The 20,674-nt window shown below is 43.3% G+C and overlaps 2 protein-coding genes across 2 annotated transcripts; one reads left to right on the top strand and one right to left on the bottom strand.

Annotated features, from left to right (window-relative positions):
* Positions 1–2,790: 2,790 nt before the first annotated feature.
* Positions 2,791–9,247, top strand: LOC127295493 (probable ADP-ribosylation factor GTPase-activating protein AGD14). Its single transcript, XM_051325451.2, has 13 exons — positions 2,791–3,037; positions 3,171–3,232; positions 3,567–3,654; positions 3,747–3,808; positions 3,909–4,008; positions 4,278–4,658; positions 4,742–5,257; positions 6,125–6,265; positions 6,342–6,449; positions 6,524–6,601; positions 8,034–8,154; positions 8,249–8,294; positions 8,749–9,247. The coding sequence occupies exons 1-13, from the start codon at positions 2,936–2,938 to the stop codon at positions 8,792–8,794; spliced, it is 1,851 nt and encodes a 616-aa protein (XP_051181411.1). The 5' UTR covers positions 2,791–2,935; the 3' UTR covers positions 8,795–9,247.
* Positions 9,248–9,494: 247 nt separating this feature from the next.
* Positions 9,495–10,427, bottom strand: LOC127295494 (uncharacterized). The gene has a single exon (XM_051325452.2). It carries the CDS (start codon positions 10,246–10,248, stop codon positions 9,736–9,738), a length of 513 nt encoding a protein of 170 aa, XP_051181412.2. The 5' UTR covers positions 10,249–10,427; the 3' UTR covers positions 9,495–9,735.
* Between the last annotated feature and the right edge of the window lie 10,247 nt (positions 10,428–20,674).

The following is a 20,674-nucleotide window of genomic DNA, read 5'->3' as shown; positions in this document are numbered from 1 at the left end:
AAGAATTGCAGAAAAGAAAGGTCCCGCTACAGAGATCCATAACTTGAAGCAGCAACACTGATACCACCAAGACAACACCAGAAGTTTAACTTCTCCATAAACGATGCCTCCAAGAAGGAAACAGTGCACACACGCTGTCATCGCCCGGTTTTCACCCTGAAGAAAAATCATCTCTCTCAAAACAATGTCTTCAACAAGAACATTGCCAGACACAACCAATTAAGACCAAACCTTGGATTTTCACCCTGAAAGATAAAGACTCTAAACTTCTCCTGTGCAGTTGCCCCCACATACCAGTCGTTGTTACAAGTCACAAACCGCCAAGCCAATTCCACCTCAGCACCAAAATCCGACCATCATAGTTATTCCACCGATCTCGGCTTGATGACCTTCTCCGCTAGCACCATGGAAAGAAAACGAGCTCCATGATATTAACAGCCAACAGAGCTTTGAAGCGTCCCCTCTGAAACCAAACGGCCAGATAAAAAACATGGGTGCGCACAACCGAAATCACCAAATCCAACAATCTTCAGGCATTATTCGCACAATGAATTTCTCCGGTAGAGTCTTCCGAAACACGACAATCCACCCAGACTGATTGGAACAAGCATCCGACAGATCTTCAAACTTGGCCGGGGTAGAATCCACGCACCTAGCTGGATGCTCTAGCGCAAGGACAATGATGATCTATGACCCACGCGGCGGCAGCCGAACACCTAGCCAGATCACACCGCATGAGCTGCCATGTCTTCCCAGATCATGTTGCGCAGATCTAAGGGGAAACGATTAGCGCTCGACGTAGGTGGCAGCCACGCGTAGATCCTCCATGATGCCCACTCTAGGGCATAGAGCTGCAGATCTTGAAGACGCAACCAAGCCTGAATCGGGAGCTAGCAGATGGAGATGTTACACAGCTAGATCAAGCATGCGTGAAGATGGACATGGAGAAAACTGCCGGGTAGAAGAAAGAAAAGACGCGGAGACACCCCACCGCCACCATCCACCGCCGGGCGGCCTCCTCCGGCGGTGGCAGGGTGAACATCGCGACGGGGAGGGGGCTGTGTGGCAACTAGATTGGATCGCCTCCGGAGTCGCCCTTCCATGCGACCAGGGAAGCAGTTTTTTTTTTTTGCCGTGTTAGCAAACCGAAAATACAGCCCAATCTGGAAATTGTTACATGGCTACGAGGTCTAAAAATAAGTTGAGGAATTGAGATGAGATCTAGTATTGCATGGAAAGGTCGAAAGGACCATGCGCTCCGGTGGTTGTGAAAATGATCTGAACCTAGCTGTAGTGCCAGCAACGCCAACGCTCATCCATGTGTGTCCCTGTAGTCTCTCCTGCCAAACAAGTGACCGGCGTCGGTATAGCTGGAAGCCGTTGAGCAACCAGTGAACCACCACCGCTTCCTAGGTCGTTCGCCTAGATCAGCAGCGTCCCAGGCTCCCAGCTGTCTTTTCACCACCCTTCGGCTTCATCGTTTCAGCCAACCGGAACGAGCCATCAGACTGTGTACAGCTTGCTGTCCGAGACGAGAGAGACCCATGCTGTCCGTGTTTCTGTTGTTGAAGGAAAGCGAGTCATCAGAAGAGATAACGGATAGAATCACGCTGTTTGATCAGTGTCTTTGCTTTGCTTAGTTTTCCCTCTTTCTTCTTTTATATGTTGTGCACAAGTGCTTTGTGTTCAGCAATTGGATTGATCAATAATCGTACCCCGCAAAATCAATTCTTTTACTGATTTTTTAATGAACAAAGATAAAAGTTTTTCTAATCCATTAAATAGGAAAATAATGCCTAGTAAATTAGCGAACAATCGGACCTACAACAAAATCAATACCACATGCCATGCCCACACCACGGAAACAACCCCAAACACCATTTCATCAAGATCAAGTAGTCTTTCATCACCGCCAAAGAGATGTCGTGTATTGGTGGTGCTTCTCGAGTACCGAGCTACAATTTTCAAGGTGAAAACTCAAGGTCTTCTCTTCATTGGTTGTACCTGACAATGGCTTTACTGAAGGTATTGTTTCGAAAACTCGAACTTTCTCTAGGGTGAAAACTCAAGATCTTCGATCGGACGATAACAACGTTTGTGCATTGTTTCCTTCTTGAAAGCGCTGCTTTTTGAGAATCTCGTTTGTAGTCTGAATGTTGTTTTCTGTGCTGATTAGAGTGCTACAGTTGTGAGTGGTTCAACACTGTCACGGCCCATTGTTTTCCTTTCCCCTGTTTTTTTCTTGGATGTGTGCATTCTTGATGTTTTTAAACATCTTATTGGTGCAGAAATTAGATATAATTGGTATCTTTGCAATATTTATATATTCCCTTATATATAAAAAGAGACGTCGCGGCTTCTATGAGAGGATCCGGCACGGGACACTCGAACGCAAATAAGGATCCAACCTTCCCAGGAGCTGCGCCAAAGCAATGCCGGCAACTAGCATCGGGGACTAGTAATAACATAACTTTGGTGAGCATATCGTTCATATTTTTCATGACTCGATAAGAAAATAGTGTCACCATGCGTAATTTCAAACTCAACACTGCAATGCAAATATCTCTCAATACGAAAATTTAAATAAAATTGAATCAATTTAATTTAAAACAGACTAGCTACAAATACACAACACCGAGCCGTGAAACAAGTGCTTCAGCATCACTAATCCACACTGATCATGTTTTAAAAATTAAAGCCGTTGCAGCTACCGTTAGCATCTTCCATCGCCCCCGACCACATTAGGCCCACATACAAGCATCAGGGTCCTCGCCGCTCGCCTAATTCGAAACGCCGGAAGACAGAAAAGCAGACGCAAAACCATCACTCACGCACGGAAGCGGTTCCGATTCCGGCGTCCACTCGGGCTCTCTCCGCCGCTTCCCGATCAAGCCGACCCTCGCCTCGACGCCGCCGGAACCGCACCGCGGAAGTGATGGCGGCCGCGTCCAGGAAGGAGGAGGAGAGGAACGAGCGGATCGTGAGGGGGCTCCTCAAGCTGCCGCCCAACCGCAGATGCATCAACTGCAACGGCATCGTAAGGCTCCCTACTCAGATACGCTCCTGCGATCCGCGGTTTGCTCCCGATCTGGGCGCTCCGTGGTGCTCACTGTTTTGCTTGCTCAAGTCCCCTGTTTTTGTGTGCTGTCGTCTGTGTGACGCCGATGCAGGGGCCGCAGTACGTGTGCACCAGCTTCTGGACCTTCATCTGCATCTCCTGCAGCGGCATCCAGTGAGTGTTTTTGGATCCCATCCCTGACCCTGTGCGACCTATCCTTTCTTTGTCTAGGTGGAATTGGAATTTGGAAAATCTAATCAGTCCGATCCAAGTTTAGTTATAGTGTTGGGCTGCCAGTTAGCAGGTTCCACCGATGGGGTCTGTGCCAAATTATGGCCAATTATTGGCACGCTTTATACATCCCATTGCTTATCCACTGAATGCATATATACTTCTCAATGTATTCCAATTCTAGTCCTTCTGAAGAAGGTTTTACTTAACTGATAGTATTACCTATGCTAATAATTTGCTGACTTCTGTTATCCTAACACATTTGATGCACTTGTAGCCGCGAGTTCACGCACCGAGTAAAATCGGTGTCAATGTCGAAGTTCACCGCGCAAGAGGTTGAGGCCCTTCAAAAGGGTGGAAACCAGGTAAAGGCATCTCTTGAGCTGACTGCTTGTTGGTTGGGCCCTGGAAATTCCCCTTTTGGTTGATGTCCTAACTCTGAAACTGAATAATACAGCGAGCAAGAGAATCGTTTCTGAAGGATTTCGATATCCAGCAAATGCAGCTACCTGATAGCAGGTAAGTAACTCATTGAATCATCGCCATGTATTACATGCTTTTGTTTGTTAAATAACACGTTGTGGTACAGGCTGTGACTCAGTATTCTTTTTTGTCACAGTAACTTTAACAGTCTTAGAGAATTTATAAGAGTTGTTTATGTGGAGAGAAGATATGCTGGCGTGAGATCTTCTGATAAGCCTCCAAGAGATAATAAACAGGTACCCTTAGTTCAATTTTCAACATTTTGTTTGACTACCAATGAAGTGTTCTTTGTCGGTCTTGAACTTTACATGTGATAAATTTTAGCATGACTGATGCAGTATACATAGATGTTACTAAATAACTATTCAGATGCTACCTGTGATTTAAGTTCATTTATGGTTTATTCTCCAAAAGAATGCTTTCTTCTGGTTGGCTTTCCTATTTTTTCCTACTATATGTGGCTACATTGAGTCTTGCTGAAATATACTCTATTCCATTTATACAGATTCAAAAGCCCCATGAAGAAGAACATAGAAGGTCTAGTTCCTATCATTCATTTTCTCAGAGCCCACCTAATGACTACCAGTATGAAGAAAGACGCAGTGGCAAGCAACCAGCGATGCTTACTAGGAAACCTGGTTCAGATCGAGGGCATGATGGTAAGATGTCTTACCGTTCAAATAGCCTGCAAGAGAGAATGTCTGAGGACCAATTTGCAAATGAGACTCGGGAATCGAGGACTTCTGACTGCTCCAGTTCAAGCGTGAGTGATACAGTTAGAACAGTGCCTGAATCACCTAATTTCTTCGATAATGGGTGTTCAAGCGCTCCTTTCCAACAATATCAATCAGATATGCTGAATTCTAATGGCATCACTCAATCCCAGGTGATGGATCTCGGAATTCATCCTCTTTCCTTTCTTGTTGCATCTCATAAAATTGCTTAATAAGTTTAGACCTTTCTCTACAGAGAACTGCATCAGCAGAGAACATTGCTTCCACAACGCTTAAGTCTGGAAACTCAAGCTTAGCTGATTTGATTTTTGGTTCTGAGACTGCTCACGGAATGCAAGAATCCAACAACTTTATAGCTCCAAGTTTTGTAGCCTTTTCTGATGCTATAAATGGTGCACAAGAGGATCTCTTCAGCCGGCCAAATTTGCAGCAACAATTTGTAACTGGCTTATATCCGTCTGTAGATTTTTTCGCAAATATGCCTCCTACAATTTCATCTTCTGATAAAATTCCACTGGAAGCTCCATCACTAGACAATGCTGGGTGGACTACATTTGACACGCCTCCAAAAGATAAACAGCCTGGAGTAACTGGGCCCTCTCTTGTAGTTTCCATAGACAAACAGACCCTGGGCCATGATTTGTTTTTGTTCGAACCAAGTGATAGACCAGCATCGTTCCTGACTTCCAAGGATAAAGTTTCAGTCAGCAATCAGTCTGGTGCTACATCTCATGATACAAGTTGCTCTCAGGTAAGGAACATTTGCATTGCTCTAGGAATTTCTCATGTTTATGAGGTAATTAACTTTGAGAACGGTATTAAACTTTGTAATTGTGAGATATGTGGAGGCAAAAAGGTTGATTGTATCATGAGGTTCCAGTGTTCCACTATGGAACTGGCCTTGACGTGCTTTACAACTCACAAAAGTTAATATATTTTAATTTGCTCCGCCTTGGAGCATTTGTGATGACACTACTGGCAGCACTCAAAGTCTGACAGTAGAGGTATCATTATTGGCTTCTAACTTGCAAGAACATAAGGAAGTAAAAGAAAATAATTACCATGTGAAGAAATAATGTAATCACATTTCCGTATTTTTTTTGAATATGTGGAATTAATATGCACCTTTGAAAAAGAGTTGTTTGATGTTAGATTCTACTATTTTTTTTTTAGAAAATGGAAGCTTTCATTACCTCGGCCTCTGCATCGATTGCTGCACATGGCCCAAACTTATTACAAGCACACAGTTCAAAGAAAAAGAAGCCTAATCAAAAAGTGTGACATGCCACCACACACAAGCCTAATATTTTTCTTAGTATTATGCTACAAATTTTGCAAAAGCTACTTTGTTGCAATTCCTCAATCTTGGGATTTTCAGTGTTTGTGATGTCGCTGCTGGTAGCACTAGTTCCTATCAAACCGTAAGATCTCCCATTAAGTACTTTGATATTGCTGGAATGTATTAGAACTAACGGATGGATAAGCTCTCTGGTCAGGAATCATGAAATTGAATAGGAGGTTATTTCTTGGCTGTCATCGTGCTGTCCTTCTGTTGATTCTGAGTTTTAACCGCTTCTCCAGAACTTACATTCCGTTCCTCCTTGTTGTGTATTTCTAGTTATGGCATTCTTTTGATGATGCAACTGGTGTCATGATGAATGATCACTCCACTGCTGGACCACTGTGTAATGAGCACCAAAATGTAGTCAATGTTTCCCTCAGTACGAGCAATCCGTTTACTTGCTCTGTTGTTTCAGAGGTAGCCCTTTTCCCTGTTCAAATTTGCATGTGGTACATAAATAAGAGGACGTCCTAACTGTTGTTATTCTCTGTAGGAATCTGAAGATAATGATTGCCATAAAGTGTTCATGGAGGAATTAGCTCCAGGTGCACCATTTGTTGCTTTCCTAGAGCCATCTCCAATATCTGCTTCTCCTTCCCTGGTATGGCTTCTCTATTACATTTTCTTTATACCATCTAATGTGATTTGATCTTGTACATAACCTTTCATTTGCAGGGAAGAACCTCAGCTGATAAGGCCATGCTAAATCCATTTGATCTTCCGTTTGATACTGATTCAGAGGCTCCTAGTCTGGTATTACCCTTTCTTCTTTGAATTATTTGTACCCCATGTTGATAGAAGGCTAAAAGCACAAACATATATTGACGTTGATTTCTTATGATCCCTGCTTTCTGGGTAGTTGATAATGCTTCAATTTGTGGATAATGGCCCTTCACAGACAAGTTTACCTAGACTACTGGGTCTTAGATCTCTCGAAAAAGGACTGTTGGGTCTTTGTAACTGGTTGAAATTTTATAGATTGTAAAAAGTTCCCGTAAGCATGCCACTGTTATTGTTATGGGCGTTGGGTCCTATGTGTCGCGCCAGTGGGGCAGTCCGGTGAGTAATAGGTACATATGTGTATTCGAAGCGGTCTAGGATAAAATATACCTATAGATAGAAAGTTTTTTAACTATCCATGTGGGATACAATTGTATTTTTAAATCTAACAGTCTAATTAAATAAAAAATATGGAGTTGTGGTTGCACAAGGCTCTCTTCCACGTCAGGGATAAGCCAGTGCCCTATTGCCAGTTCAAACCTTTATCTTACCCGAATAACTCATCGTATCAATTATTCTGCTGCTATTCTTTCATTTTTTTTAACAAAATAAAATAATTTAGAGAACTAAATTGTATATGTTTGGATTTGCTAAAGAACTGCGGAATCATTTTGGTGACATTAGTTAAATTTCTTATCTTTGGAATTGGATGTACATCACTATTCGTGCATTCACCAAGTTTATAAAAGGATTCACGTCTGTCGAGGGGATGGTTGAGATGTGGCAAAGTTGTGGTGGTGCCACGGCTATGGGCATGGAGTAGGATGACATTGACAGCACTTGTGATTTCAGGTTTAGGTTGGGAGCGACAAGTTAAGTTTAGGTTTATGGTGGGTGTTGACTTCTGAGTTTATATAATATGTGGAGTGATGAGGATTCTAGCATCTAGTTCAAAGGGCTAGAAAATGTGACTGGTCCCCAAAAATAACATCCTACTCATAAGAAAAAATTATATATGCTTTGAAACTCCACAAAGTCAATTCTGGTACATGTGACATCAGCATGTTGTCAATCACTGTGTTTGTCAAATGTGCTGATGATATAGGAAGTTCTGAATACGTCAATACATCATCCAACTTGTGGTGGCATTTGAGATCAGTTCGATTAGGGAATTCAATTAGAACTTGTGCAGCTGCACAAGTCATTTTTATTACTACTGTTACACAAGCATATTTGAATTTGAACATGTTTTGATTTTGGACTTCACAAGATGGCGTGCTTTGGTAAAAAAATCCTTGAAGAATTGAGACCATTTTACTTATGATTTTGCATTGAGAGCTAGATAGTCCGTTCACGTGAGTTTGTAATTTCTTGTGTGCATGATAATGTAAAAATATCTTAGTGTTTAGTCAGCTTCCTCTATCTGGTACTTGTTAGCAGTTTCTTAATTACACTTCATCTGCAGTTCATGGACGTGAGCACGTTGCAAGCAGGTTTGCCTAATTTACCAAGTTCTTTTCTTGATGGTTTGCCTGAATCATGGTTCTCCAATAATACATCTACCTATGTTCCGTCTGGATCACATGGTGAGCTTTACTTGCTAGCATCTTTATATGATTGTGGTGCCTTTTCTTTCTTTTGTACATGAAGGTCATCTGATTCTAACTTGCACATATTCAGGTGGACTATCATGTCTTGCCGAGCAGGCTCCGAACTCTCCATTGAGGTAATATGCTCTGCCTTGAGTTGTACTCCCTCTATTCACAAATATAACACGTTTTAGACATTTTAAAGTAAGCTAGATAAACATCATAATGAGTGAATCTACATACTAAGAGTAGACTAGATACATACTAAAATAGATGAATCCACTAAGAGTTAGGATCAAGGGTTTGTTTGGTTTGCTGCCACATTGGGCTACCAAAATTTTGCAAAGGACATGTTTGGTTTGCTGCCAAGTCAAAATTAGGCAAGGTTATTATTTTTTGTTGTTATCAGCAAAGGAACTTAATATTTTGTAAGGCCAAAATTTTGGCAGCAACCTTGTGGAAATCAAACGGAAGCCAAATTTATACACATATCCAAAACTTTGGCTTGACAAAACTAGGTAGGAAATCAAGCAAGCTCTAATATGTACTCTTTTTTTTTTTTTTTTGCTGAAATCAACCCTGTTGTTTCAGGAACATAACGTTGAGCACTGTATCAATTGGCAATCCTTTTGCATAGGAAGGGTTCGGCATGGAAATTTCATGGCTCTGTTGCAGTGATATGCTGCTTGGACTTCTCAAGAGATCAGCGTATGACCAACTGACATGTTCCTTCAGTTCAGTGAACTCCTGAAGGGCATTCCGTGGAGACTCGGATCTCTTTGGTTTGGCCGACAGTGCACATTTTGGGCCCCCTCGGCTCTTCGAGCTTGCAAGTGGAACTCTTGTTGGTGGTGGGTGGTTGTGATGACGGTAACAACCCAGAAGCCGGGTGGTTGCGATGGCAGTGGCGATTGTCTTATATTATTAGATATTATTTTGAAAGATCCCGCAATTGCTGGCTATCCATTGATTGAGCAGAGGGAAATCATATTACTAGTGATGTTGAGCCCAACGTGTATATTAGTTTTCGTAGTCTTGCTATACTTACAAAAACGTCATTGCCTACTGAAAAAGTTATTCCTATGATACATGGAGCACCAGGCTGTCATCATTGTACACACCGTTTCTTGTTTATTGTGGTGCTCTCGAATGCCTAACGACGTGCGATACTGCTGCTCTGTTTAAAGGTTGTCATACTTGTCCATTTCTAAAGTAGTAATAATCATATTTTATGCTTTGCCGGGTACAAATTTTAGTTGTCCAACATTTATTTTGTTTTCCCAGGTTTCCTTCTAGAAGGGAACATATTGTCAAGGTGGGGAACAAGATCTTGGAAATATCGGAAAAACCAGAGATCTATTGGACCTTGCACTTAAAAAGGTGATCACATCAGAGCAAAACGAGCTATAAGCATCAAAAAATAGTTACCGTGCTACATCGGCAGAAAAAAAAAGCTACTCCTACCGTACTTTTGTACGCTGTAGTACTGTACTAGTCCTGCACCAGCCAGGCTAAAATCCACAGCGTAGAAGCAGAGATGAACTATACAAGAGCAGAGCAAAGGCACGGCGGGTTGGACTAGTGCGACGGCGACGTCTGCGCGGTGGAGCGGCGGCGCATCCTGTTCCCCCACGTCTCCGCTCGCGCCTCCTCCGCGGCGCGCCACTGCAGTCCGGCCAGCTGCGCCTCCCAGTCCGCGTACCCGGCTCCCGGCGCCGCGTGGGAGGATCCGGCGCCACCGCAAGCAACGCCGAAGCGCAGCTGGATGTCGTAGCCCCTCCTGCGCTCGGGGTCGGAGAGCACCTCGTAGGCCTCCCGAGCCATCATGAACTGGTCGGCGCCGCCCGGGCACGTGTCCGGGTGCCACCGCAGCGCCGCGCGCCTGTAGGCCGCCTTGATCTCCACCGGCCCCGCCGACGTGCCCACCGATAGCACGTCGTACAACGTAGTCTTGGCCGCCGTCGCGACTCGCTCCGGCGCCGTCGCCACGGCCGACACCCTGACACGCGCCCGGCGCTGGCACTTCACCCCTCCAGCTCCAGAGAAAGAGAACCCCGCGGGCCTCGCACACACCGAGCTCATCTCTGCCATTAATGGATGCTACGGCCTAGTGTCACCGGCAAAGAGCTGAGGAGTGATGGATATGGTTTGGAGGTGTAAGCTAAGGATTGCTTCTTGCGGTTGAAGTTGGAAGTTGTAAGCTAATGGTGGCTGGATTCTGCTTCTTGCACGCGGTGGTGTGGTGGTTATATACTGGTGCTGGGCTGAGGGATGCACGGGCGTGGTGGAGTGGGCTTCTGGAAGAAATGGCTGGAAGCTGGATGGACGACGAAGTCATTTGCGCGACGCGAACGAAAGGCGTTCTGCGCTCGTCCCACACGGAAGCTCGAATTATCGTCAAGGTTTTGTCCACTGGTTGATCTAGACTGTTTTTTTTTTACCGTGGTTGATATGTAGTTTCATTTGAGATGTCGACTTCCTTCAAGTTCTAGATGGTTGATTGGAATGTAGTCGGATCAAGCCAAGGGGGAGACACTGACGCCGTTTCTGTTTTTTTTTCTTCCTACGTGGCGGCTGACCCAGCTCTACTTCATCCGATCCGATCTTGTAGGGTGTGGTTGGTGCTAGGTTTTCTCCTTCTTATGCAACTTAGCCCACCAACTATCGTATGCGTGGATACTTGATTTAGGCCACCTTTTGCACTATGACTGGTTGTCAACAATTTTACTTAGGCTCGATGTGAGAAATGAAAGCCCGTTCGATTGGTAGGCTATTTTAGACTTGGAAGAAACTAAACATGATGTCTAGCTATGTGCAGAACTGCGGGTGTGATAACTTTTTCCCAGTCGGTGAAGTTATCAACCTTTTTGTGCATAACTATGAGACAACATCATAAGCTACTAGCAAACATACGATTGAACATATAATTCAGGACCACACACATACGATCAAACTTAGTTCAAGACATAGTTCAACAGAAAAGTAAATAGTTTAGGACGACGACAAACAGATAATAAAGTAAACATAGTTTAGGGCGACAGACAGACGACAACCAGGGACTCATCGATCATTGCAAGGGCCGGATCATGTTGTGGGCACCTCATCACGACCTTCATCATGTTGTAGTCGAAGATGGTGACTTTAAAAATGTCGCCCCTAAACACCTTGAAGATCATGAAGTAGCCAATCTTGACCTCATGAGCAATGGCAAATCCAGGCCAGCCTTGATCCAGACAAACTGTTCCTTTACCTTTTCAGCTTGACCATCCAGGAGCAGTCGATGTTCATCTTTAGGATGACCGTACTAGGAACGGTGCCAAGGTACGGACGGAAGCCGGTTGGAATTGGAAGCATTTCCAACCCCGGAGACGGCACCACTTAAGCAAAGTGGGTTGGACCAATGTCGTCATGGAAATGCCCGACCTTCACATGCCTCCACCTCGGCCTCTTGGGAGACGGGGGAGAACTAGAGAGAGGGGCACCCAGGGGAGGGGGCCTTGGGAATTGTGTTGTGTTGTCCTCCCTCCACGTGCCCCCGCTATATATAGGGGGAGGGGGAAGATGTGGCCGACGACTAAGGTGGGAGAGGCGGCAACTGGGTGGGCGCCAAACCCTAACCCTGGTCGCCCCCTTCTTGGCCCATGGGGTGGCCGGCTCGCCCCCTTAATGGGCTCCCCTTCCGGGAGGGGCCCAATTAAGGTCGACTGCCTTATTTAATTAAATAAATCATATAATTAAATATTAATTCACTTAATTAATATATAATTCATATTATTTAATTCCCGATTATTTAATACCGTACACTCTTCTCTGTCAACCATCTTCACAACCGAGCACATCATCGCAACCCTGGTGAGCTTGCGCTTATTCTAAGCACAGTATTGCATCCTAGGGTTCATCATAGCTCGATATAGCCATTTTTGTCGGAGTTGCATCGCCGTAGTGATGTCACTGGAGCTAGTTCCGGTGGTTCCGTGAAAGCATCTCTTAGTGTGTCCCAGGGAGCCATAAAACGGCGACACGGTCCTCGCCTGGCCACCGGCGGCAAGCCGTTGGCAAGGTCGACATGGCAAGTGGGACCCCATGGCAGGTTTGACCCAGTCGCTGCCTGCATTGCAACTGACCTAGCCTTTGGTCCCACTGGTCAGTGACCGTAGGTAGGTTTCGACTCGTACCTCTAGTATTTCCATTTAAACTGAAATTCCAGGAAATGTTATAACCTTTGCAAATTCATAAAAAAGTCATTTCAAGACATAAAAATACAAATTAGATATCAAAATGTTCAGCAAAATAAAATCTATCCATGAAAAAATATAATCTCATTGTTTTTGTTAAAAATAAAAATTTACTTATTTAACACTTACTAATTATGCCCTTTTATTTTATCCTAAATTCCTTGAAAATTAGTTAATTAGAGAAATTTTGGAAATTTGTTATAATCATTTAGGAAATCAATAAAACACAAAAAGTTAATTTTAGTTTATCATATTTTTTCATTATTAGTAATTAAGCCCCGAAATGGTATTCATTATAAATATCATTTTCTTAAAATGATAAAATAAGAAAAATGTTAAAACTATTATAAATTTGTGTTAAAAGGTTATTTTTAATTTCTACTTCACTCAAAAAATCATTTCGTTAAAATTTATATTCAATTATTAATGAAACCCTAACTAGTCAAATGTGAAATTCTAATTTGATGTCTAAAACCCTAGAAACCTATAAAAGGTAATCATATTGTCTTAACAACTTGTCATAGATCTTTACTGAGCAAATGAATGAACGCCCATGACTACTAGATTTATACAAGTCCCTATTGAAAATAAGGTTCTCGTTGATGTAATCATTTTAAATATACCTTGTATGACCAAGTAATGATAAACCCTAATTTGTTGATTGTGTCATTAACCCTAGTCACCATTCTTTAAGTATGACACCATGGTGATCAACCATAATAGTAACTCTATGTAGTAATTCACTTTGCATGTTCATGCTCAACTAAACCCTACACATATTAGAGGATAATGAACGACCTTGTTTAGGAACCAACTATTCTCTACTTAGAGCATCTCTAACAGAGCCTGTAAAAGTGCAAACCGAAAAACTCGAGTTCAGTCTTCCGAAAACGTGTTTACGGGTCGCAAAATGCCTGGAGCAGAACAGACCTGTAAACTAAAACTAAAAAACAGAATATTTGGAAAGTCATCATCTTCTTCACAAGAACTGTCCGCGCCGCTGCCTAGGTCTCCTCGCGCGGCTGCCGCCCTCGCCCCTGGCTGGGCCTCCCCAGGCCCAAGAGCCCGCCGCCCGTGCCCCAGCACCCACCGCCACCTAGCTAGCAAGCTTAATCGGAATAGTGGCACCACCCAGCTAGCTATGGAATCGATTGGATATTTGTGAATCAATCGGGAGATGATTAGCACCAATAGTTAGAGCTAACTAGTTCCCGTGTAAGACTAGCTCGCGTGCGTCGCGTCGCTTGCCATAATCTGCACGTGTACGCATTCCCAGTGCTGCTTACGTGCACAGTATCGCTCGCTGGAATTAGTCTATATGGAGAAGATTCACCAGGAATTGACATAGACATGGTTGGAATTGGAGTAGGCTGACAGGATCTTTGACCAACGGTGCACAATTTTAGCAAAGAAGCCAGAAATCGGCGGCTGGAGGCGGTTGTACGGACGGCAGCGCTGGAGGAGTGGTGAGAAATCGGTTTAGTTTTGGGCTTGTAAACCGCCCTTCAGTCTGTATTAATAGGGGTCGAGTGTGAAATTTTTTGGGCCCCTCAGAAAGTTTTTTGGGCCGAGCAGCGAGTTCAGTCTCTGTTCCGCGCCACTTTCAATCCGAACACGTAAATCAGCCGAAAAATACGGTTCTAGTGTGATTTACGGCTATGTTAGAGTTTCTCTTAGTGAATCAAATAAAAAGACATGGTAGACCTTAGAAACAAAAAGGCTTGTTTGAAAGTACTTCTTGTTCATTAAGAAAAATGTTCTTCGATGTTATTATTTTGAAGTAAACAATAAGTAATCATCAACTATGTCTAATAAGAATTCAAACTGTCGAATGTTCTTTAATCATTAAGTGTATATAAATTACTATTCCTTGTGTGCTATTATGATTATTAAGATGTATTACCCACTTGTATATGATACCAAGTTAACAAAAACCCTAATCAAACCTTGTTTGAGAAGCTACTATAAAAGTGCAATACACCTTAAAAAATCACTACAACTCATTAATCATAATTCATCGGAGTTAGGTTACGTTTAGAGCGATTGCATCTCATACTGTGCATTATAGCATCTTTTCTAGTTCTTTAAACATTATCCTTACCAGATGATGATGCTATTTCAGAATTTGGAGTATCACGTATCGAAGTTGTTGTCTGCATAATCTAGCAGTCAACAAGGCAAGTTCACTCTTGCTCATGCTATTTGATTATTTTTATCAAATTACTTGCAAAGTACTATTCGTATCATTCCCGCATTGAAAAGAAAATTATTATTTTTAAAATTATGAATATGACTATGTGGTGGGCAATGAAACCATGGTTTGAGTTTATATATGGTGGAGGTTTCATTCCAACTGGGAATATATTCACATATATAGGGTTAACAACAAATGTCGTCTAGTGATTCTAGCACCGTATTTTATGTGTTAACCATAAGATCTTTAATGGGACGGAGAAGTTAGTTGTACCTTTTTTCTCTCGCATATCAACGGAATTGATAGAGCCCACATGTGAGTTCGGTAGTTTCACATGGGTGGGGAAAGCCATAAGTTCCCCATCTGAATTATAGGCGAACGGTTCTCTACCATCTACGTTGGATTGAAGGGGTTTGGACTGAGGGTTATGTGCCAAATTTGGGCAAGCGACCAATGGTGCAGATGAAACATAAACTCAGCCACCACTTCAAACAGGTGGGTATGCAGGGTCGCGAGAAAGGACAATGATTGGCTTCGATGTTATAACTAGCCCCACACCATAGAAGTGTGGACGAGCATGCAACTCAGATGTGCAACAAGGATACACATATCTTATGGGTAAAGCTAACACACCTCTGCAGAGTGTACTGAATTTTGGTTCGTCACTCCCTGTTTTGGGAAAGAACTATGAAAGCGGCAGGAAAGGAACTACATGAAGTTCTAGTCAATCTATAAAGACTAACTTACATAGCTTTTCAGAATAAAATAAACCTAGCTTTTGAAGAAATGATTACAAAAACTTGCATTTGCCTACGGCTTTCTGGTCTGTGGTTGTAGCTAGTGCATGATACACCTATTTCCATTATTGAACTTGCTGAGTACAATCGTACTCACCTGTTCCCTCTTGAACCCCCTGCTTAGATTAAGAGACATAAAATAGAAGCTTTCGTGAAGCTCGAAGACGGAGGAGACAACTAATACAAAAGGCAGGAACCAGTCAATAAAGTCGATGGAGTTAGAATCTACATTTACCATGTTGGAAACCTAGTCTAGGAGTAGAAGGGAACCTATTCCCTAATCCTTTCACCTAAATAGTTAGAGTTCCATACCAGAGTTCTTTAGCAAGCCCAATATCTTTAGAGCTAGAGTTAGTAATAAGTTAGCCTATGATTATTCTTTTGGAGCTTTATTTGTAGTCTTACCTCATTGTAAAGTAGGAGGTTGTGTTGATCTTCAGTAAAGAGTTTATGTGTAATTCTATAGACATGCCTTAGACTCGCAAATGTTTCTGTTGTACCACTCCGACGGATGTAATACTAGTGGAACGGTGTTCCATTGGTGTTATATCAACAACTTGCGTCCTACACCGTGTAGTGGTATGCTGGGTCACCGCACCGGTCAAGCAATATCTTCATCGTTTTGCGGAGCCGAAACGTAAAGCTATAGCCAAGGAGCTCCATCTTGTCGAGGAAGAAAAATTCGTCAGATAAATCAAGCGGTCGACATGGGTGGCTGATGACAACAACTCTGTGTGTACCACCTCGTTGGGACTCCAAGTGTAGAGTGTTGTAGCAAGCGTATTTTTCACACAAGGGTGACTCGAGGGTTTATATCAAACTCTCGTCTTAGAAGCTAAATTCTTCCTCTCCTCTTCTAGCAACCTGCAAAATAAAGTTCTTGCCTTGTGTCTCCAACTTCACCGTATGGTTGACAAGCACATGGTTTCGTATTAGTAATAGGAAATACAAGTAAAACTTAAAGTAAAGTAAATAACCTAACAAAACTAAATAAAAAATAGTAAAGGGATAATGGTTTTTTGGGGTTTTATGTGTATCTAGATAAAGAAAGTATTTTCGGATTAAATAATAAATGAAAATAATATATATGGTAATGGTGTTGGAAAGGTGTTTCTAATGATTTAAAATGGACTGGGGTTCATGGGCTCACTTGTCTACTCTCTTTTTAAGTTGTAGTGGACATAAACAATTCACTAATGATATAATATTGGTGGAACTTTAGCATGTGTTTGATAAGCATTCATATGGGAATTACGTCCTAACATAGAGATGATCCAACACATCTCTCTTATACTCCTCAAGAAAGGGAAAACTCCAAGCAATCTTGAATTAAGAATCAACAGAGTATAGCCTTAAGTAATTTGACATAATGTTTGAATATCAAATATGCTACCTTGAATAAACAAGATTATCACACTGTCACATGATAATCATAGCACATGTATTCACTTTATCCCTAGTGATGCAGCAAAAGAAAGGTAAATACCATAATAGATCTTCAACTCGATGTCACTATTCAATTATTACGACCATGCTAGTCCATCTAATACACACTACTCCTCACACATGCTCTTGCATACAAGTTGAAGCTCATATGGTACTACATTTATGAACAACAAGAGAGAAATAGATTAAACTACTGCCACAAACCCATAGTCCAGAGATGGACTACTCCCTCTTCATCATGGTGATGATGGTGGAGACGTTGGAGAAGGTGGAGATCCCTCCGGCGGCGGCTCCAGTGGAGTTTCCCCTTCAATCTTTGTTGGTTCTTGATCAGTTTTGGTGCTTCTGTGTTTACGCAGCGTTCCCCTCGAGGAAGCCTCAGGAAGTCCTTTATATAGAGGTTTTTTAAGGTCAAATGGAGTCTGTGGGCAAAAGAATCAATCGAATCGGACGACCGAGGAGGGAAAGAGACCTGGTGGCGCGCCCTCCCTGCATGGGTGTGCCACAAGGGGCCTTTTGGCCCTCCTGGCCCATCTGGTGAGATCCAAGCGCTCCACATGCTTCTCAATTTGACTTCGTTTAGATCTCTAAAAGTTAAAAATACACAAAACAGTGGTTTCCTGTCCTTTAGAGTTATAACCAAAATAAAGGAGATCATTCGTAAATCCCCAAAAATCAAGATAAAATATGGATATAACATCATATATGTTGCAAATATGTGGGAATACGTTTCAACAAACTACAAAATTCATGTATGCATTTTACATGCATCAGTGACCAAACCAGTGTTGGTACCAAACAAAAATACGGACATACTCTGCATGTGCGTGGACTTTACTGCGCTCAACAAACACTGTCCAAAAGACCACTTCCCGCTCCCGCGAATCAATCTGATCATCGATTCGACGGCAGGCTGCGAACGTATTTCCTTCTTGGATGCTTATTATGGTTACAACCAAATCAGGTTGAAGGTTGAAGACCGGAAAAAATAGCTTTCATCACACCCTATGGTGTCTTCTGTACCAGATAATGCACTTCGGGCTGAAAAAGCGGGTGCCACGTACCAGCGGATGATGCAGAAGTATCTCGGAGAGCAAATCTGCAAGAACGTCCAAGTCTACATTGACGATGTGGTAATCACAACAAGGCACGAGGCAACGCTCATCGGTGATCTACGCGAAACATTCGAGAACCTCGATAGGTACTCATCAAACTTAACCTGACAAAGTGTTCCTTGTGTGTTCCCACAGGGAAAGTCCTCGGATTATTAGTGTCAGCTAGGGGAATCAAGGCCAACCTTAAGAAAATCTAAGAAATCATGAAGACGAAGAAACCTATGAAATTGAGGGATATCCAGCAGCTAGCTGGCTGTGTCGCGGCCCTAAGTCGATTTATTGCTTGGCTAAGGGAGAAAGCTTTACCGTTCTACGCTCTAATGAGGAAATCAAAAAATTGAGTGGAACAAAAAAGCCGAAAGAGCCTTTGAAGATCTCAAACATGTGTTGTCAATGCCACTTGTATAGGAACATCTCCTGCTATATATCGCCGCCACCCATCAGGTGGTTAGCATCGTCCTCATCGTTGAACGACACGAAGAAGGCAAAACTCACGACGCTCAACGACCGGTCTACTACCTTAGCGGGGCGCTCTTGCCGTCTAAGCAACGCTACTCGCACTATCAGAAGCTAGCATATGACATCTTTATGACAAAGCGTAAACTACGCTACTACTTTTTGGAGCACCCGATCGTAGTGGTCAATGAAGCTCCGTTAAGAAATATCTTGAACAACCCTGGAGCAACATGATGTGTCTCCCTTTGAGGAAACAAACATTCTCCTCGAGACATCACATACGAAAAGCAAAAATCCATAAAGTTACAGGTACTACGGGAGTTCACAACATGGTGGATGGAACTCCACAATTAGGGTCCTCCAGATTTATCGAGTGCTTGGACCATGTACTTCGATGGGTACAAAAGAGTCAAAGGAGCAAGAGCCGGTGTAGTACTCATGTCTCCACAGGGGCACAAGATGCTCTACGTGCCGCGGATGAGTTTTACAAACACATCCAATAATGACGCTGGGTACGAGGCCTTGTTGCACGACATGCGTATGGCCAAGGCTTGCGGTGCAACTCGCCTCTTGATTTCTGGGGACTTGAACCTCGTCGCACAGCAGGTGATGAACTAGTGTGACATCATCAGAAGCAACATGGCCTCATATCGCAACGTGTACAACATAATGGAAGGAAATTTCGATGGCTGTGAGGTCTTCCGTATTAGCAGAGGATGCAACGAAGAAGCAGATAGCCTAGCTAAAATCAGGTCCCGGTGCCTCTCCATACCACCCAGTCTTCTGGGAAGATATCAGCGAGCGCTCCATTAAAGTAAAGAAACCACTTGGCACGCCGAAAGTGCACAAGGGGCTAAACTACAATTAGACCCGGGGGCTGTATCTACTTCAAAACCCTCATCACCTGCACTAGAGGTCAATGAAGAACTCAAGGATGTCATGATGATCTAATTCACGTGGATGCAACAATAGTTAGCATATTTGAGAAACAAGGAACTCCTAGAGGGCCCAGTTGAAGCTCGGCGAATCTCTCTTGTCCGAAGGCTTTTACAGTAATAAAAGGCGAACTCTACAAGAAAAGTATCTCGGGTGTTCTCCAGTGATGTGTGACACCCGAAGAAGAAAACGACATCAAGGACTTCACGAAAGTATCTGCGGACACCATGCAAGAAGTCGCGTAATCGCCGGCTAAGGCTTTAAGGGCAGGATTCTATTGGCTCACAGGAGTACAGGACGCCAAGGATATTGCGCACACATGTGATGTGTGTCAAAGATTCACCACAAAACCCTAGGAACCCGCGACGGAGTTGGTTCCCATACCTTTGGTTTGGCCCTTAACTCAATGGATAATCAACATTGTGGTTAAACTACAGTAATCATGGCCAAGTGGACACGTCTTTCTGCTCGACACAATCAAAAAATTCATCAAGTGGATTGAGGCAATGCCCGTCACCAGTCAAGATGCCACATCCACAGTAAATTTCATCAAGTCAATCATTTTCCGCTTTGGAGTACCCAACAACATCATCACAGATAATGGTTACAACTTCACCTCAGCCGAATTTGGGGACTATTGCAAAGAGTTGGGCATACAACAAAACTTCTCATGAGTTTCCCACCCGCAAACCAGTGGCCAGGCGGAGAAGGCCAACATGCTCATCTGCAATGGCATCAAGAAAAGGCTTCTGTCACCAGTCGAAAGAGCAAAAACCGCTTGGGTATATGAATTACCCTCTATCATGTGGAACCTACGAAACAAGTCCTAATACCGCCACTCAAGAAACACCTTTCTTCTTGGTCAATGTCACTGAGGCCGCCCTCTCAGTAGAGATAACCCATGAGGCTCCTCGAGTTTTGGAGTACAAAGAATTTGCCACTACGAAGCCACTCGAAGACGATGTTGACACACTCGATGAAGCGGGGGACGTTGGGCTTGCCAGATCAACGACGTACCAGCAAAACCTGCACAATTACCAAAGTCGTCGACTTCGTCCCAAGTTCTCCAATGTGGGGAACCTGCTCCTTCGTCTCAAGCAAGATGGCCACCACAAGCTGGAGTCACCTCTTGGGCGAGATGTAAGTGTGCGTTCGGAGCAGCCCACAAGGGGACACCCTCACCACCAAGATGACCTAGGCACCATGTTTGCGCATGGGCGGAGCTAGAGGGAAAATGTCCGTGATGCATGTTGAAGCTTGCATATTTTGCTCAATGAAATTATGCCTCCTTGATGCACTTTTCCCATCCTAACGCGATGCACTGGCCTTATTAAGCTC

This window comes from Lolium perenne, chromosome 4 (genome assembly GCF_019359855.2).
Source record: "Lolium perenne isolate Kyuss_39 chromosome 4, Kyuss_2.0, whole genome shotgun sequence".
NCBI lineage: Eukaryota > Viridiplantae > Streptophyta > Magnoliopsida > Poales > Poaceae > Lolium > Lolium perenne.
Note: the sequence above shows the minus strand (reverse complement) of the source record. Positions and strands in the feature narration are given on the sequence as shown.

Bases quoted from the DNA above. Each gene is read 5' to 3' on its own strand.
- LOC127295493 (XM_051325451.2), top strand. From the start codon at position 2,936: ATGGCGGCCGCGTCCAGGAAGGAGGAGGAGAGGAACGAGCGGATCGTG. The intron at 4,659-4,741 runs GTGATGGATCTC...CTTTCTCTACAG, and splicing joins ATGGCATCACTCAATCCCAG to AGAACTGCATCAGCAGAGAA. The intron at 6,450-6,523 runs GTATGGCTTCTC...TTTCATTTGCAG, and splicing joins TATCTGCTTCTCCTTCCCTG to GGAAGAACCTCAGCTGATAA.
- LOC127295494 (XM_051325452.2), bottom strand. From the start codon at position 10,248: ATGGCAGAGATGAGCTCGGTGTGTGCGAGGCCCGCGGGGTTCTCTTTC.